The 24945-nt window shown below is 47.9% G+C and overlaps 1 protein-coding gene across 1 annotated transcript; it reads left to right on the forward strand.

Moving 5' to 3' along the window:
* Nucleotides 1-66: 66 nt before the first annotated feature.
* Nucleotides 67-23178, forward strand: LOC139035291 (trichohyalin-like). Its single transcript, XM_070468459.1, has 2 exons — nt 67-281; nt 16267-23178. The coding sequence occupies exon 2, from the start codon at nt 18760-18762 to the stop codon at nt 20560-20562; it is 1803 nt and encodes a 600-aa protein (XP_070324560.1). The 5' UTR covers nt 67-281; nt 16267-18759; the 3' UTR covers nt 20563-23178.
* The last annotated feature ends 1767 nt before the right edge of the window (nt 23179-24945 follow it).

A 24945-nucleotide genomic window follows, 5' to 3' on the forward strand; every position in this document is an offset into this window, starting at 1 on the left:
CCCACGGGAGCAGGAAGGTAAACACCCAGGCAGGAAGTGATTGTCACGGGCACGGGGCCAGTGCGCAGCCTGAGTCTGAAGGTCAGGAATGCCTGAGTCTGAAGGTCAGGAATGCTTCCCCAGGAGCCCCTTCCAACAGAGGTTAGAGTCTCCAGCTGCAGGTTCTCGGGGAGCAGAGGAGTCCAAGAACACCCCCCTGCTCTGAGAGCCTGACAGGACCCAGGACAGGAGAACAAGAGCCGTCCAAGGGGTTCTAACGCCCAGGAGCTCCTCACTGGCAGGTGAGCAAATGGCTTGAGTGTTTTGTTTTGTTTTGTAATGAGATGAAATGGGATGGAAAGCGGGCTGCAGCCGGGGCAGCACAGGCAAGACCCCAGGCAGGTGAGTGAAGCGAGAAGCAAGCCCACTCACCCTTCATTGAGAGGGAGCTTCAAGAGAGAAAACAGCCTCGGGCCTCTCACTCGCCTTGGCTTCACCATTCTCCCCTCGGGGACTCAGTTTCACCGCCTGGGAACTGGGGTAATAATTCCTTCCGGGCTCCTCTCCTGTGAAGGCTATAGGAACAAGTGAGATAGTGAACATGACCAGGTGCAGAATTGTGGGATCCCGTGAGAAATGAACAAGGGAGCCCCTTGACCTGGGTTTGATCCCTGGGTTGGGAAGATCTCCTGGAGAAGGGAAAGGCTGCCCGCTCCAGTATTCTGGCCTGGAGAATGCCGTGACTGTATAGTCTATGGGGTCAAAAAGAGTCGGACACAACGACTTTCACTTTCACTTTGGTCAAACATTATTAAGAATTTTAAGAATTAAGCATCTGAAGATGATTAAGAACTGCAACCACAGAACGTTAAACTAAGTGAGGGGTCTGTCTAAGGCCAGGGCCTCCTGTGACTGCACGGGTCACACACCCGTGGCTCCAGCCCTAAAAGTAACTGTGCATGTAAACTGTGAAGGGCTAAACAAACTGACATGACTACGTGCCCATGGCTCAAGCCACAGGGTCAGGGAGCACACGGGGGGACGTCACAGCGGTGAGGGGAGCGCTGCTCCCCTGCCTCCGCACCTGCTGCTCAGGGTCCCATCTCAGAGGCCCCAGCCTCCCACCTGCTGAACTTGCACCCCTGGCCGGCATCCAGCCAGAGCCTGGTGCAGTTCAAAGGTCTGAGGACACAGGTTTCTCGGATGTGGCAATCAATGGGAGATTGTTCTTTTCAACCTTGATTTAAAGTTTCAGGTGGGCATTTGCAGCGACATGGATGGGTCATGAGGTTATTATACTAAGTGAAGTAAGCCCAGAGAGACAAATATCATTTGATACTACTTATACATGAAATCTTAAAAAACAAACAAACAAACAAACAAATGAACATATATATGAATTAGAAATAGACCCACAGACATATTAATAGAAAACAAACTTATGGTTATACCAAAGAGGAAAGGAAGGGGAGGGCTGAAATGGGGATTAGTAGACACACACTACTACATATAAAGGAGATCAGTCCTGGGTGTTCATTGGAAGGACTGGTGTTGAAGCTGAAACTCCAATACTTTGGCCACCTCATGCAAAGAGTTGACTCATTGGAAAAGACCCTGATGCTGGGAAGGATTGGGGGCAGGAGGAGTAGGGGATGACAGAGGATGAGATGGCTGAATGGCATCACCGACTTGATGGACATGGGTTTGGGTAGACTCCAGGAGTTGGTGATGGACAGGGAGGCCTGGCGTGCTGCGGTTCATGGGGTCACAAAGAGTCGGACACGACTGAGTGACTGAACTGAACTGAACTACATATAAAATAGATAAACAACAAGGACAGACTGTAGAGCACAGAGTCAATATTTTATAATATCCTCTAAGGGGGAAGAAGCTGGAAACAATAGGTATATATTTATGCATAATGGAATCACTTTGCTGAACACCTGAAGTAACACAACATTGTAAATCAACTACACCTCAACAAAAAAGATCTAGCTTATCAATTACACTAGCAAAGAAAACCCCCAAAACATAAATTAAATTAAAAAGAGGCCTGGTGGCTCAGTGGGTAAAGAATCTGCCTGCAATGCAGGAGATGGGGGTTCAATTCCTGGGTCAGGAAGATCCCCTGGAGAAGGGAATGGCAACCCCCTCCAGTATTCTTGCCTGGAGAATGCCATGGACTGAGGAGCCTGGCGGGCTACAGTCCATAGGGTTGCACAGAATTGAACGTGACTGAAGTGACTTAGCACATATGCCAGTTAAATACAATTTGGGATGTTCACAGTCCCTGGCTAAACCAGACTGGGACTTGTGACAGTTCTGCCGAGTTCTGACAATGGTCACTGGGAAAACGCCTATGGTGGGAATGTCCCAACGTGCCTGCCCCCACTGTGCCTTTGTCCTCCCACACCTTCTCCCTCTGGCTCTTGCCTTCAGATTGTCTCTTCCCTTTCCACTCCTGTCCTGGCTGCCTTGGCTCTCCTTAGCTTTGCAGCAGTAGAAAGCAGCGTGTCTGGGAGGCATCTCAACCTTTCTAGTCTGTGAAAACAAACAATAGACCATCTTCCTGACCCCATCCTCAACTCTACCCCTTCCTGGGGTCCACCTTGTCTTGAAAACCCTCCCTGGAAAGGGCTCCCCACAGGAAAGGCAGGAGGTCATGTGATCAGAGATCACTGAAGGAGGAAGATCATTGCTTTAAGAACTTGCCCATGGGAGACCTCTCTGGCCTCCGTAAAGGCAGCCCAGGAAACTTACACTGGTGAACAAACCAGCCCAGAGACTCCAAGGAAGGAAGCCAGGTTGAGTCACTGTGCCTGCTGGTTCTACCATTTACACTGTAGCCACTGTTTGTCTCAGCAGTTAGCGACCCACCAGACCCACATCAGACATCACAACTCCCAGGACGAGTCTTTCCTCCACATCCGAGAGCCCATAGCCTCCCTAAGTAGGGGTCAGCGCTGACGCTCTAAAGTTACCCCCAGCATCACCCTAGAGAGGCAGAAGTCCCTCCCTTGTTCTTTCATCAAATCATCGCCAGCACCTGGGGCAGGTGAGGCTTTGGAGAGGGGCTGGGGGCACACACGGTTTCAGGGCTGCCTTCAGGCTGGCAGAGGAGATCCAGGACAGAGGCTCCTCCTACACGAAGGGGGCACAGAGCGCCCCACCCCCAAATACAAGGATGGTTATGGCGTCGTGGGGCTGAGAGGTGTTTTGGCCGACCAGGCAGCGAGTTACATCTCTGAGCCTGTGGGCTGTTTCTTTCCAGACCCCCCACTTGGCCTCTTCAGGGCACTGCTGGGGCAGAGCAGCCAGGCTGCAGGAGGAGTTTTCACCCTGGGCTCCCTTTCCCCAACTTTGGAGCCACCAAGCTCAGCAGGTGGGGCTCTGCCTCTGGGTCTACAGGACATGCCCAGGGAAGACTGTCAGCCTGACTCCCTTCTTTGGCCAACAGAGGTTCTTGAAGCCCAGATCCCCGGGAGACCAGACTGGGTCTGGGCAAAAACCTTGAGCACTAAAGAGGGGGCATATATCTATAGCATCCCTTAGTGGGTTTCCTTTGGGAGAATGTCTCACGTGGTTGATTAATGACCTGGTGGTCTGGGAACCTGGGTCAGGCCATCTCTCAATCTTTCTACTTTAATAGGCCTTACCTTCCGAAGGGAAAATAATGGGGATCATCAGAGGGCTATCATCATGGAGGCCTGCATGGAGGAGGTGGCCTTTGAGCTGAGCATCACTAAACAACCTTACATCCCTTCTTAGTTATTCTACAAGAGCAGAAGAGCTGATGAGTACTGTTTCATATATGATGAAGTAAGTCTCTCTTGGAAAATAAAGTAGTCATTTTTTCACACTTAACCCTCATTGAATGTTGCAAGTTCTTTAAATAGCATTCTATTACATAGAACACATTCACAAAGAAGAGACAGCAGGGTTTCAACAAGGTGAAATGGGAGCCCTGCAGGGCCTGGGAATGGCGGAGGCAGAGGCACAGACCTGGGGAAGCAGGGGTTTTGTTTAAAGGATGCTGACGGAACAGGTTTGCTAGCGCAAAAGGAAGGTGGAGGGGGCTGGCCCCAGCCCATGAGGCCCAGACCTGGATGGTTCCCCGGAGATCACAGCAGGGGTCGGTATGGCCAGCATGTCTCAGGGGCACCCACTTCTCACTTCTGGACCCCAGCACCAGCTGGCTTTTGCCCCTATCACCTTTACTTCTGGCTGGAGGTTTGTGCAACAGGGCTCGTGTCTCCCACAGCCAGGAGCTCTGACCATCAGTTATCCAGGTCTTTGAGGAATTTAAAATGGGACGTTGATTCATTGTTATTTAATGACTATGTTTCCTATCAGAAATAAACCCTTCAAAACCCTCCAGTGGACAAGCAGCTTGAACTATGCCTTTAAAAGCCAGAGATGCTTGGGAGCCACTGGGGCAGGGACCAGCTGGGATGAGGAATGCAGGCAAGTTAGACCTGAGGACTTGGACCCCTCGGCTCTGTAGGGAAATGACAAGGGTCGGTCCTGGGTGGCTGACTTGGGGAGCACTGCTCAATCCCATGTGCTAGTCTGTATGACCTGCTTGTGTTCATCTCTCAGTCATGTCCAGCTCTTTGTGACCCCATGGACTGTAGCCCACCAGGCTCCTCTGTCCTTGGAATTCTCCAGGCAAAAATACTGGAGTGGGTTGCCATTCCCTTCTCCAGGGAATCTTCCTGACCCAGGGGTCAAACCTGGGTCTCCTGCATTGAAGGCAGATTCTTCGCCGTGTGAGCTGCCGGGGAAGCCCTCCGTATGACCTGCCTATCTCCACGCTTCAAACAACCACAGCAGTGTGCTCCTTGCAGACTGACTCCTCAGGGAACCCCTCATTCGCTGGTCAGCCTCTGCCGCACGCTTGTCCTGGGCCAGCAGCGAGAAGATGTGATAGGATGATCAGAGCCGCTGCCCCTCTGCCAAGCTCCCCACCTTCACTCCAGGCCTGTCAGCTGCCCGCACCCTTCTACTGCTGTCCAAATAAGTAGATGAAGAAAACCCAATTTCCTGTTCACAGCTAATTCATTTGTCATTCTTGAGCCAAAGCAGATTCCCATTAAATCCCACTAATGGGACAAAAAGCTTCCAAGTATTTTAAATTTATAACGCCTTGGCATAATGGGCTTTGTTTTTCATGGTGCTCTCTAGATGTAAATCTGCTCATAAAAGTGAGGACATCTATAAAGATATTTTTGCTCTCATCTGAGTGACAACAAAATTCCTGTGTGGATTCTTGAATGCTGGAGAAAGGCCCTCTTTTCTGCTGAGGTCCTTTTTAGGAAGTCAGCTTTGAACTTTAAAAATGATTTTGAGGTTCTTTATTTCTGGATTTAAAAGGCATCTGGCACGTTGACAATTTTTCCTGGTGCCTGAAATATCAGAGCCGTCCTCTGGCACTAACTTGCTACAGTTTTCTGGCTTCTTTGGAACTGGTTCAGAGCCGAGATCAAAGTCACTTGCAGTTGGCTAATACGGGTTACAAGTCAAGGGTAAAATAGGGAGAGATGCCAGCTCAGGGTCAGAATGAAGCCATCTTGATGCTCAATCAAAGATAAACAGACCCACCTAAGCTATGCTTGCAAAAACATTATCAAAGCTGATTTGTGTATCCACTGGTGAAATATCACAGAAACTGCTAAAATAAAGAAGCATGGGTAGATACGCAGCATCTTTTAACAGGCTGTGGAAGCCAAGGTGACATTTGTGTAACCACTGGGGCCCAGGCTGGATCAATGTCTACTTTTTGTCTCTTTCTGAATTTTCTGTAGTCTCATATGTCTGTTTTCTCAGGAAAGGCTGTTTGCTTTAAATAAGAATGTCCTAAATTAAAAGCAGTGAGAAGTAGTTTTGCAACGGTACTCTGAACCACTTTGCCAGAGCCAGGCTGCTCCACCACTTACAGGCTGTGTGACCTTGGCTGAGGCAGTTAACCTCTCTGAGCCTCTGAGTTCTCTACTGTGAAAATGGAGGACATGGGATAAGGACAGTAATGATCATATAGGCTCGCTTTGAGTGTTCGATGAGATGGTGAATGAATCGATGATGAACTACACAATGGGTAATAAGTGTGGTTCTCATTACTATTATCCCAATAAGCCTTGAGCAAGAAAATGAATGCTTTTTTCCAAAATATAAGTTGATTTTAAGTAGCAGGGAGTGGGAGTTCTCTGGCAGTCCAGTTGAGGACTCACTGCTTTCACTGCTGAGGGCTGGGTTCAATCCCTGCTCGGGGAGCCAAGGTCCTACAAACCATGCAGAGCAGCCAGGAAAAAAAAAATTAGCAGGAAGAGAACTTGTCAGCTCACAATAGAGAACTGAGCACAAAACAGGAGTGTGTACACGAGACCCCTCAGACATAAAGAGAACAGGCTTCCTTTAAAAACTTGACCCAATCTTCCTCCCAGGCTCTGAGCTTGTCCAGCTTTGAGGACCTCCCTCCCTCCACCACACCATTCACGCCTGCCAGTGGTCAGCTGGGAAGACCACACACCAGCAAAGTCTCCCTCGACGTGTCAGCATGTTGGGTCCAACGATTATTTTCCTCCAGTAAACATTTCTTGGTGAGTGAAGGCATTGTTTCTGGCAAAAACCTATTGCTCCAAAATTTTTTTTTTCCTTCCAATTTTATTGAGATATAATTTACAGGCAGCACCATGTAAGTTCAAGGTGGACAGCATAGTGATACATCATGAAATGATGACCACAGTAAGTCTGGTAATCACCTCTCATCTCATATAGATACAGCATTAAAGAGATGGAATAAAAAGTAGTTTTTCTTGTGCTGAGAACTCAGGATTTGCTCTTTAACAACTTTCATACATAACACACAGCAGTGTTATATTTATCATGTTGTACCTTGCATCTTATAACTGGACATTTGTTCCTTTTCAATGCCTTCATCCAATTCCTCCTCTCCATACGCCTTACCTCTGGTAACCATACACCTGATCCCCTTTTCTATGAGTTTGCTTGTTCATTTGCTTTTGAAGTGTAATTGACCAACAGTGCTATGTTAATTCCTGTTACACAACATAGTTGGATATTTCTATACAGTTCAACATGATCATCACGTGAAGTCTAGTTACAATATGTCATCATACAAAGGTATTATATAGTTATTGCTGTATTCCCCACACTATACATTTCATATCTGTGACTCATTTATCTTGCAACTGGAGACTTGTATCTCTTAATCTCCCTCAGCTATTTCTTTCCTTCCCTGCTCTCCCCATCTCTGGTAACCACCCCTTTGTCCTCTGTATTTATACTGTTTCTGTTTTGTTGCATTTGTTCATTAGTTTTGTTTCATAGCTCCCACATGTAATGAAATCACATTTATCCATTTATCTGTGGATAGGTACTTAGGTTGCTTCCATGTCTTGGCTACTGTAAATAATGCTGCAATGAATATAGGGGTGCATGTTGGAATTACTGTTTTTATTTCCTTCATACAAACACCCAGGAGTGGATTGCTGGATGGTACAGTAGCTCTATTTTTAATTTTTTGAGGAACCACCCTAATGTTTTCCACAGTGGCCGCAAAAATTTACAGTTCCACCAACAGCGCACCAGGGTTCTCCTTCTGCACATCCTTGCCATCACTGTTATTTGTTGTCTTTTTTATGACAGACATTTTGACAGCTGGTATTTCATTGTGGTTTTGATTTGCCTTTCCCTGATGGTGGTTAGTGATGTTGAGCATCTTGGCAAGTGTCTGTTGGTGATCTGTATGTCTTTTTTGGACAGATGTCTATTCAGATCATCTGCCCATATTTTAATAAGGTTGTTGTTGTTGTTGTTTTGGTATTGAGTTGTGTGAATTCTTTGTACAGTTTGTATATTAACCCCTTGTAGGATATATCATTTGGAAATATCTTCTCCCATTCGGTAGATAGCATTTTAATTTGTCAGTAATTTCCTTCTATGTGCAAAAGATGTAGTCCCATTTATTTATTTTTGCTTTTATTTCCCTTGCCTGATGAGACATATCCAAAGAAATACTACTAAGACTGATGCCAAAGGGCTGACTGCCTATGATTTCTTCTGGAAGTTTTATAGTTTCAGGTCTTACTGCTAAGTCTTTAATCCATTTGGAATTTATTTGTGTGTGTGGTATGAGAGAGTAGTCTGGTGTGATTCTTTTGCATGTAGCTGTCTGGTTTTCCCAAAACCATTTACTTAAGAGGTTCTCTTTTCCCCATGTATACTCTTGTCTCTTTTATTGTAGATTAACTGCCCGTATAAATGTGGGTTCATTTCTGAGCTCTCTGTTCTCTTCCATTCATCTGTGTCTGTCTGTGAGCCAGTACTATAATGCTTTAATTACCACAGCTTTGTAGTAGAGTTTGAAAACAGGGAGCATGATCCCTCCTGCTTTGTTCTTCCTTCTCAAGATTGTTTTGGCTATTTGGGGTCTTCATGTTTCCATACAAATTTTAGAATTATTTGTTCTAGTTCTATGAAAAAAATGTCATTGGTATTTTGTATTGAATCTGTAGCTTACCTTGGTTAGTATGGTCATTTTAACAATATTCATTCTTCCAACCCAAGAACACAATATATTTTTCCATCCGTTTGTGTCATCTTCAATTTATTTTACCAACATCTTATAATTTTCCAAGTACAGGTCTTTTATCTCCTTGAAAAGTGAAAGTGATAGTTGCTCAATCATGTCCAACTCTTTGTACCCATGGACTATAGCCTGCCAGGTTCTTCTGTCCATGGAATTCTCCAGGCAAGAATACTGGAGTGGATAACCATTGCCTTCTCTAGGAGATCTTCCTGACCCAGGGATTAAACCCAGGGCTCCTGAATTGCAGGAGGCTTCTTTGCCATCTGAGTTTATCCCTAGGTACTTTATTCTTTTTGATGAAATTATAAATGGGATTATTTTCTTAATTTCTCTGATAATTTGCTGTGTATAGAAATGCAACAGATGTCTGTGTATTAATTTTGAATCCTGAAACTTAACTGAGTTCACTGACTTCTAGTAGTTTTTTTCTGGTGTATTTAGGATTTTCTATGTATAGCATCATGTCATCTGCAAATGTGATAGTTTTACTTCTTTAGATTCCTTTTATTTAGGTTTAGATTCCTTTTATTTCTTTTTGTCATCTAATTCCCGTGACTAGGACTTCTAATACTGTTATCAAGCAAAGGCTCTTTGCCCCATTGGCACTAGTGGTAAAGAACCTGCCTGCCAATGCAGAAGACATAAGAGATGTGGTTTGATCCCTGGGTTGGGAAGGTCCCCTGGAAGAGGGCATGGCAACCCACTCCAGTATTCATGCCTGGAGAATCCCATGGACAGAGGAGCCTGGTGGGCTATAGTCCATGGGGTCCCAAAGAGTCGGACACAGCTGAGCAGCTAACACACCTAGATAATACAGGATAATCTCCTTATCTCAAGATTCTTAATCACATCTGCAAAGACCCTTTTGCCATATAAGGTGACAGATTCACAGGTCCTAGATATTGGGACATGAACATTTAGGTGTGGGTGGGCGAATGGGCATTATTCATTGAACCACTGAGAGATATGAGAGTTTTCTTAAATATCTTTGACATGTTTGGAAACAATGAATGACTTTTTGACATTTTTAAAAAATTTCTAAAGCCATGTAATCAAAAGTAAAATATAGCATATACTATAGACTATTTGCAATGAATGTCTCATAATGTTTATTTTTATACAGATTTATTTTTTTCCCTTTGGCCGTACCACCCGGCATGTGGGATCTTAGCTTCCTGACCAGGGATTGAACCCACACTGCCTGCATTAAGAGCACAGAGTCTTAACCACAGAACTGCCAGGGAAGTCCCTATGTGTGCCAAGTCACTTCAGTCAAGCCTGACTCTGTGTGACCTCATTAACTGTAGCCCGCCAGACTCCTTTGTCCATGGGATTCTCCAGGCAAGAATACTGGAGTGAGTTGGCATTCCCTTCTCCAGCGGATATTCCACACCCAGGAATCAAACCCATGTCGCTTCTGTCTCCTGCATTGGCAAGTGGGGTCTTAACCTCTAGCTTACCTGGAAGTCCCTATTCAGTTCTATATTTTTTAACTTCAGCTGACAAAGGATGGGTCAGTGGTATCTGCTGTTTTGTTGGAACCCTCTGGCAATTCCAGTGTTTATGTCTGAGACTCTGTTGTCCCCAGTCCACATGAACATGCCCAGAGTGTGTTTGCCCAACCCTAAGCAGTCCAAGGCAAAAAGAGGTTTTTCTGTGATACCTCTGGGGTTTAGTTCTTGCAGAGGAGGGGGTGTGGTGCAAGCACGTGGTTTTTCTGACCTCAGAGGAGCCGTCCACGGGGTCAGCAAAGACCTTCTTCTCACTGAGAACCTGGACAGAGTGCGTGGCAGTGTGTCTGCTTCCTGCTGGTGCTCGGGACTGTGCCCACAGCTTGTAGGGACAGCCGCATGGGCGCTGCTCCCTTGCCCATCCTCCACGTGGAGACACACCTGGGGACGAGCTGTCCTGCGAGTTCAGTTGTCCCTTTGTAACCACAGGACCCTCTGAGCCCCAGGTCTGAGCACTTCAGGGAGAAGCACAGAGATGAGAGCGGGGAGCCTGAAGGTTCAGACTGACAGACTGTTCCCATCAACCTCAGGAGAGGATGAGGAAGTTGAGTGCAAGGCTCTGGAAGTCCAGGGGTTGATCAGTGTTCCGGGCAGTATTCCAGAAATGGCAGGTAGGAACCATCACGTGTTGGCTCCGATCCACACTGATAGCTTCCCAGAGAATCTACTGAGTTCATTCCAGTTCAGTCGCTCAGTCGTGTCTGACTCTTTGTGACCCCCATGGATGGCAGCACGCCAGGCTTTCCTGTCCATCACCAACTCCCGGAGCTTACTCAAACTGATGTCCATTGACTCAGTGATGCCATCCAACCATCTCATCCTCTGTCGTACCCTTCTCCTCCTTCCCTCAATCTTTCCCAGCTTCAGGGTCTTTTCAAATGAGTCTGCTCTTCACATCAGGTGGCCAAAGTATTGGAGTTTCAGCCTCAATATCAGTCCTTCCAATGAACACCCAGGACTGATCACGTTTAAGATGGACTGGTTGGATCTCCTTGCAGTCCAAGGGACTCTCAAGAGTCTTCTCCAACACCACAGTTCAAAAGCACCAATTCTTTGGCGCTCAGCTTTCTTTATAGTCCGACTCTCACATCCATACATGTCTACTGGAAAAACCATAGCCTTGACTAGATGTACTTTTCTTGGTAATGTCTCTGCTTTTTAATATGTCTAGATTGGTCATGACTTTTGTTCCAGGAGCAAGCATCTTTTGATTTCATGGCTGCCGTCACCATCTGCAGTGAATCTACTGAAGACAAGGCCAATCTTGGCTTAGAGGGGGAACGTGCTGTGATTGATTAGTAATGTCTGTCATGTCAAACAGACAGGAAAAGTGGCCCGTGTGCACATGACCTGCCACTCCCTGTAGGAAGGGCGGCTTTCCATGCAGACTGACGCTTGGGAAGCCAGTGGAGAAGCTGGGTTTTGTCTATGTGGCCCTGAGCAGCTCTGCTAGCAGAGTCTTAGCTTCCTCATCTTTAGAATGAGAGAGACTGGTGATGCGCTTTCCAGCTCCCTGAGAGGGTGATGGGCTGTGAGTGGGAAGAGCGTTACCCATAACCAACTGCCCACGCCTTCATTTGGGGACAGAGGCCCAAACGGCCTGGGTCTGTGACTCAGGTCTTGGCGAGAGGGCCTGGGAGTTCTTCCACCTGGTGTGGGTCTGAGCCTATGTCCTCAGCCCCATGGGCCCTGGTCTGTCTGGAGGAGACTGTCCACTTGGGTGGACTCCACAGACATGCACCGCTGCACATGAGTCTCAACTTCCAGACTTGCTGAGGTGGAGCAGGGCTTCACCTGAACCCCTGGTGGGGGGCTTGTTACAGCCCAACTGTGCCCTCCCCCAAGACACCCTCTTCCCCACCCAGGCTTCTGGAAGGTCTGGGGTGGGGCCAGGAATCTGCATGTCTTAAAAGCTCCCAGGTGCTGCAGCTGCTGTTCAGAGTGGACCACGTTTTTGGAACCACTGGCTTAGTGTGAGGGAAGAAAGACTCAGTTCAAAGAACAATGAACCAGGTGATGTCTGGTTCATCCAAGTCGCTTCAGTGTTTCCGGAATGTCAATCACTTACTTTCCACATGTACAGTTCTTAACATATCCATGTACCATCTGTCCCACTAATACTGTCTACAGACTGGCTTTACATTGAATTCTCTATTTTCACCCTCAGCATTAATACCTATGAAATCGCAGCTTTGATGTGCTAATTGGAATTCTCCTAAAGATACATAGAACACAAAACTATTGTTTTTTTTTGCATGTTTGACTGCTGCACCTCTTAGAATCAGCCACTGGTTCAAATCTCCTGCAGCTGGAAGGAGCAGGGAGGGACTGTCTAGATTCATCCAAATCTCATGAATATTTTGAATGAGAGACAATTCAAAGAAATCATAGTCCCTCAATGATTCTGCTAGGTTGTTCGCTTTTAAAAATCCCTCCTTCTTGAATTACTCACCCCAGTGGAAACAGAAACCCCAGCCCCTCTGCCCGGCTGCCCCCATGGCTCGTGGCCTTCCACGTCTTCCAGCGCCCTGGTCTCTTTGGCTGTCCCCATGCGCCTCTCTGCCCACCTTCAAGGCTCAGGCACACTCTGCCAGTCCTGATTCCAACAGCCCACGCCTCCATGTGCCTCAGTTGACCTAACCTCCCAGGTAAACCTTCCTCAGGGCCTGCCTCACCTCCCTGCTACCCACAGGGCCGTGGGGAGATCCCGGAACCACGCTGGGAGTCAGGCAAAGGCCCTGGGATGCTACCTGCACTGCAGAGCTGACAGAGGTACCAGAGAGAAAGAGAAGCCAGAGGAGGAGCAGCGTTTGGGCTGATGAGGGATGTCAGGAAATTCCCTCCTGCCAGTCCCTTGGGGCCCACATTTGTGAGGAGACCCCGTCTGTCTCAAGAGCCAGGGCTGAACACGGGGGACCACAGCCCTGCTCAGTGAGTGAGTGGATGGAACCCACAAGGACACAGCTGACCAGTTTAACTCACATCCTAAAAGCAGTGTAAAAACCTAGATCTATACAAATAGGAAAGGCCAGATTTGGACAACTGGGAAATAATGCATAAGAACCCCTTCAGGGTGGGATAAAAAAAGATTTTAAGAGATTTTGTGGGAAAAATACACAAACAAAACAAACACCCCAACTTGCTGTTGGTTAACCAGGAATGAGTAATGGGAAAGTTATTTCTCCCTCCCTCTGTGTGTGTGTGTGTGTGTGTGTGTGTGTGTGTGTGTGTGTGTGTGTCTGCTCCTCCACACCAGCTGTCCCTGCTACACACATACATGGCCAATCATGGCTAATTCAAAATACGCCCCCTACCCCCATGGCCATCCAGCCCAGAGCCCCTGCCTACTGGCCTGATCTCCATCTCAGTCCTTATCTCTGGCAGAAGGAATCCGATTGGCTCAGCCCAGCCTCTGGCTTGACTCCTCCTGGGTCACAGGTCCTCTCTCTGGGGTCAAAGGTCCACCCTGTGCTGGTCAACTATGGCCAGGAGGCTGGGAGCAATGGTACTCAAGGTCCCCCCCATGCAGGGATGAGGATGGAGCAAACACTGTAGGAAGGGCTCTAGAGCAGGAGGAAGGAAGGATGGCTGCCTTCTGCACAAATCCCTGCTCCCCAGAACCATTTTGAGAAATCAGGTTGGAACTGAGATTTTCCAACCAGAGATGCAAGTACCATCTTCATTCCCTACCAAGTACTATAAACTGAGTATTCATGCCCTTCCAAGGTTCCTATGTTAAAGCCCAAACCTGCAATATAACGACATTTGGAGATGAGGCCTTTGGGAAATATTAGGGTTAATATTTACAGTTAATAATTAATCCTAATATTAGGTAAGTATTAGGGTTAGTAGGTCATGAGGGTGGGGCCCTTCTGATGGGGTTGTTGTTGTTCAGTGGCTAAGTCCTGTCTAACTCTCTGTGTCCCCATGGACTGCAGCACGCCAGGCTCCTCTGTCCTCCACTATCTCCTGGAGCTTGCTCAAACTCATGTCCATTGAGTTGGTGATGCCATCCAACCATCTCATCCTCTGTCATCCCCTTCTCCTCCCGCCTTCAATCTCGCCCAACATCAGGGTCTTTTCCAATGAGTCCGTTCTTTGCATCAGGCAGCCAAAGCATTGGCGCTCCAGCTTCAGCCTCAGTCTGATGGGGTTAGTAGCTTTATAAGAGGAAAAGTCGTTTTCTCTCTCTCTCTCCCCCCTCACCCCCATTTCTCTCACCCCTCTTCCTTCTCTCTCTCTGTCTCTCCTTCCTCATGCACAACCCAGGAAAGGCCATGTGAGGATGTATCAGGAAGGTGGCCGTCTGCTGGCCAGGAAGAGGGCCCTCACCAAAACCCCAAAACCCAACCATCTTGATGTCGGACTTCAGACTCCAGAACCGGTAGCAAACAAATTTCTGTTGTTTAAGCCTCGAGTCTATGGTGTTTTGTTAAGGCAGCCCTGGCTGACTAAGACATCACCAGGTCTTGTCATTTTTAGTAGGCAGGCCTTTTTATAACTCCTCTAGGATTTGGGTGGATACATGAGTTCACAGCAGTTCCGTGTGAATGGCCCCACTGCTAGAACCCAACAAGTCCCAGTGTAGGGAGGGCAGCTTACTGAACGTGAAGATCCCTGTCTGGCTACTGAGATGACATCGCCCACTTTCACACAGTGTCTCTTTTGCACTGTGCCTGGGAGCTCGGCCGCCCTGACCCGCCTTCCTCTGGCTGGTCCCCAGACCTTGGCCCACAGGCAGGCAGGAGTTTGCCAAGGGCGGTGGCCGATGGAGGTCACTCACCCCACAAGGAGTGGTCCTGTCCCCAGCTCACTCTCTCCTATTGCTCACAGCCTGTCTGGTGGTAGGGGCGTGGGACAGAGGGTCAGTGTCCACGGAGTAAGTAAAATTCTCTTAGCAACGGGACAACTCTGCAGCAGCTGGCTCTCCTTTCACTCTGAGAAAGTAGGTTGCGCCCTGTCCTTCCCCCACCAGCTGAGAAGGGCTGCTGTCCCCATGGCGCCCAGAGGGGATGGGACTCTCGGCAGCTGCCACCAGCCAGTCCCCAGAGATGAGGCATAGATTCTGCTCGCTGGGACAGAGACGGGGCTCTCATGGACTCTAGAGCTGTTTTGTTTTGTTTTCAAACTCCATACCTGTTTTTTTATGTCAACCATTATATCCATTTTATAATCTTGGAGTCTTTTTAATACCCAAATGTAAAAATGAGTTAAACAAGTGGCTCATTCATTTAGCTTGCAAAGAGTAAAAAGCACAGCCTTGGAGCATCGTTCTGGGTGTTGATGCCATGCCAGACTCCATAATCCCATTTAATTCTTGCACTTTCAGTGCACAAATGAGAGACGCTTCCAGAAGGAAAGCAAAGCCAGAGGAAAGGCGAGCTGGTGTTTGGGATGACAGAGGATGTTAGGCAGTTCCTTCCTGCCAGCTCTCTGGGGCCCGGAGTGAGGGGCCTCCGCTATCTCACAGCCCAGAGCTCGGCATGGGGCGGACATAGGTGTGAGTGGACGCAGCCCACCCAGGACGCCACTGGCCAATTTCACTCCATGGAAACCTGGAGAGCACCATTGCCCTCCAGATGGCGAGTTGAGGGTCGAGGGTGTGTCAGGGGCCCATCCCCAGAGCCATGCCTGTACTCCGGAGGCCCTGAAGCTTCAGCCTTAGACACTGGAGGAAGGAAGGAGACCACCCAACACTAGCTAGGATGTGCAAAAAGTGAGCGGGTAGGGGCCACCATGAGAAGTCAGCAAATAGGCGACTGGGGCCACAGCCACTTAGGAGAGGACACCCCCCACACCTGGCTTGAATCTTTGCACCCAAACTGCCCACGGCTCCCCGCAAAGCCTCCCCACACGGAAGGAGAGGGGTGCTGAAAAGATGTGAGTGCCTAAAGGAGCCTGCTGGCGCAGCCCACAGACATCCCTACGCCGCATGCCCCGCTCTCTGCTCTCTCCATGGTCGTCTCTGACTTCCTACGTGCTCCCAGGGTATCTCTCCACCCTCTCCTGCGCTCAGTCCCCCTCCTCCAGTGGCAGCAGGGTTCTGGGACCAGCAACACCAGCATTCAAATCCAGCCTCAGTCACTTCCCGGCTGCATGACCTTGGACACGTCACTGAGTTTCTCCAAGCTTCAGGATGTGACTAACAGTGGTACCCTCCCTCCCCAGGGTTGTATAGGAGGAACCAATGAGTCAAAGGGAAAGTGCTGGAAGCAAGACGACGCCTGAGCTCCTCTGGGAGCAAGGACACGGTGTCTGCAGCTCGGGGGATTTCCCTCCAGAAGCATCTCAGTTGTTGCTGTTCAGTCACTCAGTCGTGTCCAACTCTTTGTGACCCCATCAACTGCAGCATGCCAGGCCTCCCTGTCCTTCACCATCTCCCGGAGTTCGCTCAAACTTATGTCCATTGAGTCGGCGTCTCAGTTCGGTCACTATTTCCTGACCCGGGTCACCGCCATCCTTCTCAGACTTCAAGCCCAAGTCCTGAGCTCTTCAGAGACCAGGATGGGGCAGCCTGGGTGGCCAGGAGTCTCCTATCCTGCAGCGTGGCAGGACTTGAGGCTGGCAGTCCACCTGTGGGGGCTGCACGGTGATTCCAGGACGAGCCTCAGGCTATCAGATCCGGTGCCTCTGGGAAGAGCAGCAGTGAAGGCCCCGGAAGTAGATGAGATCCGGAGAGAGGGGCAGCAGGAGAAGAGAAGGACAAGGAGGATATTGAAATGCGAGCAAACTCGACCCATGAGCAGGGAGGGAGCCTGGGCGCTCGGGCCCTCATCCATTCATGTCTCAAATGAAGAGGGAAGACGGAGAAGGACAGCCCTCACCTAAGGCCCCTCTGAGACTGAGATGGCCAGGGTCCAGTTGGCGGTGGCAGGGGTGGGCGAGGGAGTGAGCTGACCAGTGCTGTGTGTGCCCAGACCCTGGGGCCTCTGGCCAGTGTCTGACCAGCTTACGGTCTGGAAATCTCCACTGTATCCACCCAGGCCTTGAGGAGCCAGAAAGCACTGGTTTGGGTGTGCCCAGCTCATAAATCGAGTCATGAACCACAGCAGTCCCCGTCAGGAGCAGACAGGAGAGGGTCTTAATCCTCTCTCTCACCCTGGCTGACGACCAGCGACCCCCGAGGACACCAGCTCTGGCCTTCACGCTCTCCCGCCCCTCCCCAGGCTCGCTGCTTAGGCTTCCAGATGCAACAATGATGTCCTTCTTCAGGGCAAAAGAGGCCTTGCCAGATTGGAGGGGTGGTTCTCCAGGTGTGGTCCCCACACCAGCCGCAGCAAACGCTGAGAATTTGTTGGAAACACAGATTCTTGGGCCCCACCCCCAACCTCCTGCGTCCAGAAGCTCCGGGGTGGAGCCCCCAGAATCTGTATTTAACTGTCCGGGTGATTCTGAGGCCGCTGCATCGTGAGAACCACAGAGCCCTGAGAGCAATGTGTCCCCACAACGTGGAACAGCGTGGATGGGTCTCCAGGGCCAAATGTCACGGGAAGAAGTAAGACAAGAGAGAACATTGTGAACGAGTCCATTCACACAAAGGACTGAAACAGGCAAAGCTAGTCCTTGCTGTGAGAAGTCAGAGACTCCCTTTGGGGGCTGGGGAGGAAACGGCAGAGAGTTTCAGAGGCCTGGGTGATGTTCTGCTTCTGGGCCTGGGTGTGGCTACAGAGGTAAACATTCAGCCTCTATACTTAGAATATGGGCACTTTCTGTATTCTAATATATACTTAGATTTTTAAAAAGAAAAAATTTAACTAGATGACAAGATAAAATAGAAGCATCACCTCCCTTTTCGCTGTACAGCCTAGTAATTGGTTGAACTCACTTCAGGATGACCTAGGAGTCTGCTCCGGGTTACAGAGAGTAAAATGTTGAGCGTTCTTTGATCCTCGGCCAATAAGGTTTTATGACTTCAACCTAAAAGTGGCCTCAATGAAGACAGGATGGGCTGACTAATTAACGCCAGAAAGGAGCCGTAGGTCCACACGTCTAAAACTGATGCTGTCATCTTTGGTCAATGCTGCTGCTCCCATTTCACCCCTGGTTTATAGGTAATATTTCCCGAGAACAAGCTGCCTCATTCAATTACCTTCACAGAGAGTTTATCTTGGAGGAGACACCAGGAAGTCAGGCTGCACAAGGAGAGGCGTTCTGTGGATGTTTGACTCTGGGTTGGGGTGGGGGGCGGGTTGGAAGTCAGCAGTAGAATCTTGCCTCCCCTGCCAAGGAATTTTCCAGGCGAGGTGCTTCAGGACAGTGGGGACGACCAGAGCACGCAGCTGTGTGGCTCCGTGGCCCGTCTGCCTGTGGGCTGGAGGAGATTCAGAACAATGCTCTTTATGAAGATAACCTGGGCCCTCCCGGAGGGACGCTGTGCCCCGTCATTTCCCTTAAGGATGTCAGCCCTCCAACCCCCTCCCCTGTCCTGCGTGGGAAGCTGACACACACCCAGACGCGCCACCTCTGGGTACTTACTCCAGCTCAAGATAATCCCTGCAAATGTTTACCGAACATTCCACCAAAGGGAGGAGGGCCATTCCACGTCTCCTTCTGAAAGGCCTCTAAAATCTCCCCCAGGGCTTCTCTGCTGGTCCAGTGGCTAAGGATCTACCTGCCAATGCAGAGGCCACAGGTTCGATCCCTGGCCCAGGAAGGTTCCACATGCTGCAGAACAACCAAGCCCAAGAGCCACAACTACTGAAGCCCGTGCACTTAGAGGCCCTGCACTCCAACAAGGAAAGCCGCCACGATGAGAAGCCCGTGCACCTAGAGGCCCTGCGCTCCAACAAGAAAAGCCGCCACGATGAGAAGCCCGTGCACCTAGAGCCCCTGCGCTCCAACAAGAAAAGCCGCCACGATGAGAGGCCCGTGCACCTAGAGGCCCTGCGCTCCAACAAGAAAAGCCGCCACGATGAGAGGCCCGTGCACCTAGAGCCCCTGCGCTCCAACAAGAAAAGCCGCCACGATGAGAGGCCCGTGCACCTAGAGCCCCTGCGCTCCAACAAGAAAAGCCGCCACGATGAGAAGCCCGTGCACCTAGAGGCCCTGCGCTCCAACAAGAAAAGCCGCCACGATGAGAGGCCCGTGCACCTAGAGGCCCTGCGCTCCAACAAGAAAAGCCGCCACGATGAGAGGCCCGTGCACCGAGAGCCCCTGCGCTCCAACAAGAAAAGCCGCCACGATGAGAAGCCCGTGCACCGAGAGCCCCTGCGCTCCAACAAGAAAAGCCGCCACGATGAGAGGCCCGTGCACCGAGAGCTCCTGCGCTCCAACAAGAAAAGCCGCCACGATGAGAGGCCCGTGCACCTAGAGCCCCTGCGCTACAACAAGAAAAGCCGCCACGATGAGAAGCCCGTGCACCTAGAGCCCCTGCGCTTCAACAAGAAAAGCCGCCACGATGAGAAGCCCGTGCACCTAGAGGCCCTGCGCTCCAACAAGAAAAGCCGCCACGATGAGAGGCCCGTGCACCTAGAGGCCCTGCGCTCCAACAAGAAAAGCCGCCACGATGAGAGGCCCGTGCACCTAGAGGCCCTGCGCTCCAACAAGAAAAGCCGCCACGATGAGAGGCCCGTGCACCTAGAGGCCCTGCGCTCCAACAAGAAAAGCCGCCACGATGAGAGGCCCGTGCACCGAGAGCCCCTGCGCTCCAACAAGAAAAGCCGTCACGATGAGAAGCCCGTGCACCTAGAGGCCCTGCGCTCCAACAAGAAAAGCCGCCACGATGAGAAGCCCGTGCACCGAGAGCCCCTGCGCTCCAACAAGAAAAGCCGCCACGATGAGAGGCCCGTGCACCTAGAGGCCCTGCGCTCCAACAAGAAAAGCCGCCACGATGAGAAGCCCGTGCACCTAGAGGCCCTGCGCTCCAACAAGAAAAGCCGCCACGATGAGAGGCCCGTGCACCGAGAGCCCCTGCGCTCCAACAAGAAAAGCCGTCACGATGAGAAGCCCGTGCACCTAGAGGCCCTGCGCTCCAACAAGAAAAGCCGCCACGATGAGAAGCCCGTGCACCGAGAGCCCCTGCGCTCCAACAAGAAAAGCCGCCACGATGAGAGGCCCGTGCACCTAGAGGCCCTGCGCTCCAACAAGAAAAGCCGCCACGATGAGAGGCCCGTGCACCGAGAGCCCCTGCGCTCCAACAAGAAAAGCCGCCACGATGAGAGGCCCGTGCACCTAGAGGCCCTGCGCTCCAACAAGAAAAGCCGCCACGATGAGAGGCCCGTGCACCGAGAGCCCCTGCGCTCCAACAAGAAAAGCCGCCACGATGAGAGGCCCGTGCACTGCAGCTGGAGAGCAGTCCCCACTCGCTGCAACTCGAGGAAGCCTGAGTGCAGCAACCAAGACCCGGTGCAGCCAAAAATACATAAACAAATCCGAAAAGTAAAAGGGGATACCATAAAAACCCTTCAGGGAAATCCCTTAGTATTCATAATTTCTCCTGAGCAACTGGTTGATTTTTATCCCTGAGTGAAGGAGAATGAGTCACCGACCCTTTCCTGTTTTAGTACCACACACTATTCTCGATTACGTTGCTTTGTAGTAAGTTTTGAAATCAGCACGTGTAAGTCCAACTTTATTCTTTTTCAAGATTGTTTTAGCACGGGTCCTTGAATTTCCACAGAAATTTTAAAATCAGTTTATTAATTTCTGCAAAGAAGCCAGCTGGGATGTTGATTTGGATTGTGTTGAATATCTAGATCAATTTGGGGAACAATACTACCTTAATGGGGGCTTCCCAGGTGGCGCTTGTGGTAAACAACCCACCTGCCAAGGCAGGAGACATAAGAGTTCGATCCCTGGGTTGGGAAGATCCCCTGAAGGGGTGTGTGTGTGTGTGCGTTAGTTGCTTATTCGTGTTTAGCTCGTTGCAACCCCATGGAGTGTGACCCACCAGGCTCCTCTGTCCTTGGAATTCTCCAGGCAATAATACTGGAGTGGGTTGCCTCTCTAGGGGATCTTCCCAACCCAGGGACTGAACCCAGATCTCCTACATTGCAGGCAGATTCTTTACTGAGTGAGCCGCCAGGGTAGCCCAGGAAGAGAACATGGCAACTCATTCCAGAATTCTTGCCTAGAAAACCCAATGGACAGAAGTCTGGCAGGCAACAGTCTCCAGCATAATAAAGAGTCAGACACGACTGAAGTGATTTCGCACGCTCACACACATGGACGAAATCTTCTAGTCCATGAAAATGGATGTCTTTCCATTTATTTAGGTCTTCCTTAATTTCTTTCAACAATATTTTATAGTTTTCAGAATATAAGTTTTGCACTGCTCTGTTAAATTTATATTTTTTAGTATTTTTTATCATATTATAAGTGAAATTCTTTTTTTAAAATTTCATATCTGGTATGTTCATTCATACTGTGTAAAAATACAGTGGACTTTTGTATGTTGATCTTATATCATAAGATCTTGCTGAACTTATTTTCAAAAGTTTTCTTAGGGAATTCCTTAGGATTTTCTAACCACAGGGTCATGTCATCTGCAAACAGAGTTTTACTCTTTCCTTTCCAATTTGAGTATCTTTTGTTTATTTTTATTGACCAATTTCTCTGGTTCAAACCTCCAGTGCAATGTTGAGCAGTAGTGGTGGGAGTGGGCATTCTTATCTTCCTTCTGATTTATAAGAAAACATCCAAAAAAAAGAAAACATCCAATCTGTAACAAGTGTGATATTAGATGTGGGGTTTTCATAGATGGCCTTTATCAAGCAGAGGAAATTTTCTTCTTTTATCTGTTTTGTTGGCTATTTTTATCATGAAAGATTACTGGATTTTCTTAAGTGCTAATTGATGCCAAATAGTGGAGATATCATGTAGTTTTGTCCTTTGTTTAATTGGTATAGTGCATTATATTAATCAATTTTTGTGTGTTAAAACAACTGCATTTCTGGGATAAATTCTACTTGCTTATGGTGTATAATCTTTTTTATGTAACAGTTTGCTAGTCTTGCATTGAGGTCTCTTTCATTTATATTAATAAGAGATACTGGTATATATTTTTCCTTTCTTGTGACATTTTTGTCTGGTTTTATAATCCCTCCATTTTTTTGTATTTGTGATACCTCTTTTATAAAACAACACTTTAGTAGATAAGTACTCATTCCTGAGCTGGCATTCTGTTTCATTGATGACTCCCTTGTTGCATTACCACACACCTTTTGTTATTGCAGCATTTTATGATATTTAGGAAAAGAAGATTCACTCTATTACCTATATTTCTCAAAATTTGAGATAATCTTGCCTATCTGCCAATCTTGCCTATGAACTGCATATTCATTTTATGAAAATACTCCAGTGAAAGTTTTTCAATTGGAATTTGCTAGGTGGAATGGCACTAAAACTATATTAACATTGTGAAAATTAACATGTTTTTAATTTTCCATTTTCCCATCCGACAAAAACCAATGCTTTTCTTTAAAAAAAAAAAAAAAACTCAAAAAAAATAAATAAATAAAATATAAAAAAAAAACTCATAACCTAATAAAAATAAAACTCATACTTTTCTAAAGATATCAGTTTCTTCCATCTCCCATGTTTTTCCTTTACCTAGGTTATATTTATTTATGCAATTATCCTACATTCTCTGATTTTGTTTCTACTGTGATTGGGAGTTTGCTATTTTCTTGTTGACATGAAGTCAATCTATCCTATTCTGGCCCTGGGCTGAATTCTTTATAATTCCAATAGTTTCCATTGGTTCTTGGGGCTTTCTAGGCATTCAAATCATCTGCAAATTGCAGTTTATTTCATCTTCCTTTCTGACAACATTTGTTTTATGTCTCATTACTTTGGCTAAGCCCCCAAGGAACAAGTTAATAAAGATGAGAGCAGCATCCTGCCCTGACTTTTCAGCATCGCTGCATTCGAGATGTGCTCGGTGCCCTTTTTTGTGATGACTTTTCCTTCTAGTCTTATTTCTGAAGGTTTTTCCTGGAGACTTGTGTTTAATTGTATTGCTAACCCACTGGCAAACTATATTACATTAAGACCGCCTAAAGATTATGAAACTGCCTCTGTTTTATTAAATTACTCTGAGACTCTTTTAATTAGGGGATTAAAACAGCCCACTTAACAGTTCATTCTTCTTCTGTACTGATTTCTTGAAGGTATAAACAGAAGACAGCTTTATTTTTCCCTGTTATGGCCACCAGTTGCCTTCTGTCCACATCCACTTGCCTGCTGCTGAGCAGGGCTCTCCGTGGCTTCCTGTCAGATGCCATAGCTTCTCCATCTCCTTCGGTTTTTAGAATCGATTCATTTCTGCATCTAAGATTCTGTCCTTCTCGTTTTTTTTTCTCAAAAGATTTATTTACTTAATTTTTGAATAGGTTGATACATTGACATAACCTTTAAAAACCAAAAAAAAAAAAAAAATATTAAGTGGTATATAAAGTCTGCCTCCCTTCCAATCCTATTTTCCATCCGCCCAGGCTACCTCCTCTAATAAAAATACATTTGTATATGTAGCCATTGATACTAAGTTTTTGTAACTCCTTCCAGAAGTTTTCAGGCACATCCAAATAAACTTGAATTTATTTTCCCCTTTTACACTGGTGAAAACATGATACTCTCCTGATCTTTTGTTTTCTTGAGATACCCTAGGACTCTTTCTTGATAAATACAACCACATCTGATTCCATTGATGGAAATGTTTAGACTTTTCTAAAAGATGCTTGCTCCTTGGAAATAAAGTTATGACCAACATAGGCAGCATATTAAAGAGCAGAGACATTACTTTGCCAACAAATGTCCATCTAGTCAAGGCTATGGTTTTTCCAGTAGACATGTATGGATGTGAGAGTTGGACTATAAAGAAAGCTGAGCACTGAAGAATTGATGCTCGTGAGCTGTGGTGTTGAAGAAGACTCTTGTGAGTCCCTTGAACTGCAAGGAGATCCAACCAGTCCATCCTAAAGGAGATTAGTCCTGGGTGTTCATTGGAAGGACTGATGTTGAAGGTGAAACTCCAATACTTTGACCACCTGATGTGGAGAGCTGACTCATTTGAAAAGACCCTGATGCTAGGAAAGATTGAAGGCAGGAGGAGAAGGGGACGACAGAGGATGAGATATTTTGGATCACCAACACAATGGACATGGATGTGGGTGGACTCCGGGGATTGGTGATAGACAAGGAGGCCTGGCGTGCTGCGGTACATGGGGTTGCAAAGAGTCAGACACAACTGAGCAACTGAACTGAACTGAACTGAACAGTGTAATCAGTTCCTGATTGAAATTATAGCATCTTCAATCTGTTTCTCCCAGACAAAGCTGTGCAGATTCACAAGTACAGGCCACTTCCCACATCTGCAAGCAGATCCACAGAGCAAATTCCTGCAGATAGAATTGCTGGATTAAAGCACATATGCTTTTTACCTTGATAGAGGTTTCTAAACTGCCTTCATTAGGATGGAATCAATGTAAAATCCTACCAGTGATGATTCGGGAGGGAGATGCCTCTGGTTCTTCAGCTTCACCAATCACTTTTCAAAGTTTTGATTCTTTGCTAATGTAATAAGTGCAAAAAACTTTTCTCAGTGTGGTTTGGAGTTCCTCTCCTCTTATGAGACATGGGGTTGAAAATCTCTCATGGATTGTTAAGGATTTGTATTTTCTGTGCACTATCTCATCATATCCTTTGCCCATTTCAACCATGTTCATGTTTTCCAAAGTTTAAACTCACACTGTTCAAAGTTTCTCTTCCTTTCTTCTAGCACAGGCTAGACTGTTGGGATGGGAAATGGGAGATGGGGGATGGGAGACCTGACCTGGAGCCACTTCAACACCCTCCTCCCTTCCTAGGGGTGGGGGAGGGAGCAGGGGCAACCCCCTCTCATTGTGGTGG

This window comes from Odocoileus virginianus, chromosome 5 (genome assembly GCF_023699985.2).
Source record: "Odocoileus virginianus isolate 20LAN1187 ecotype Illinois chromosome 5, Ovbor_1.2, whole genome shotgun sequence".
Taxonomy (NCBI): domain Eukaryota; kingdom Metazoa; phylum Chordata; class Mammalia; order Artiodactyla; family Cervidae; genus Odocoileus; species Odocoileus virginianus.

What these genes read in the sequence shown, in the direction of transcription:
- LOC139035291 (XM_070468459.1), top strand. Translation starts at nt 18,760, where the DNA reads ATGCTGCAGAACAACCAAGCCCAAGAGCCACAACTACTGAAGCCCGTG.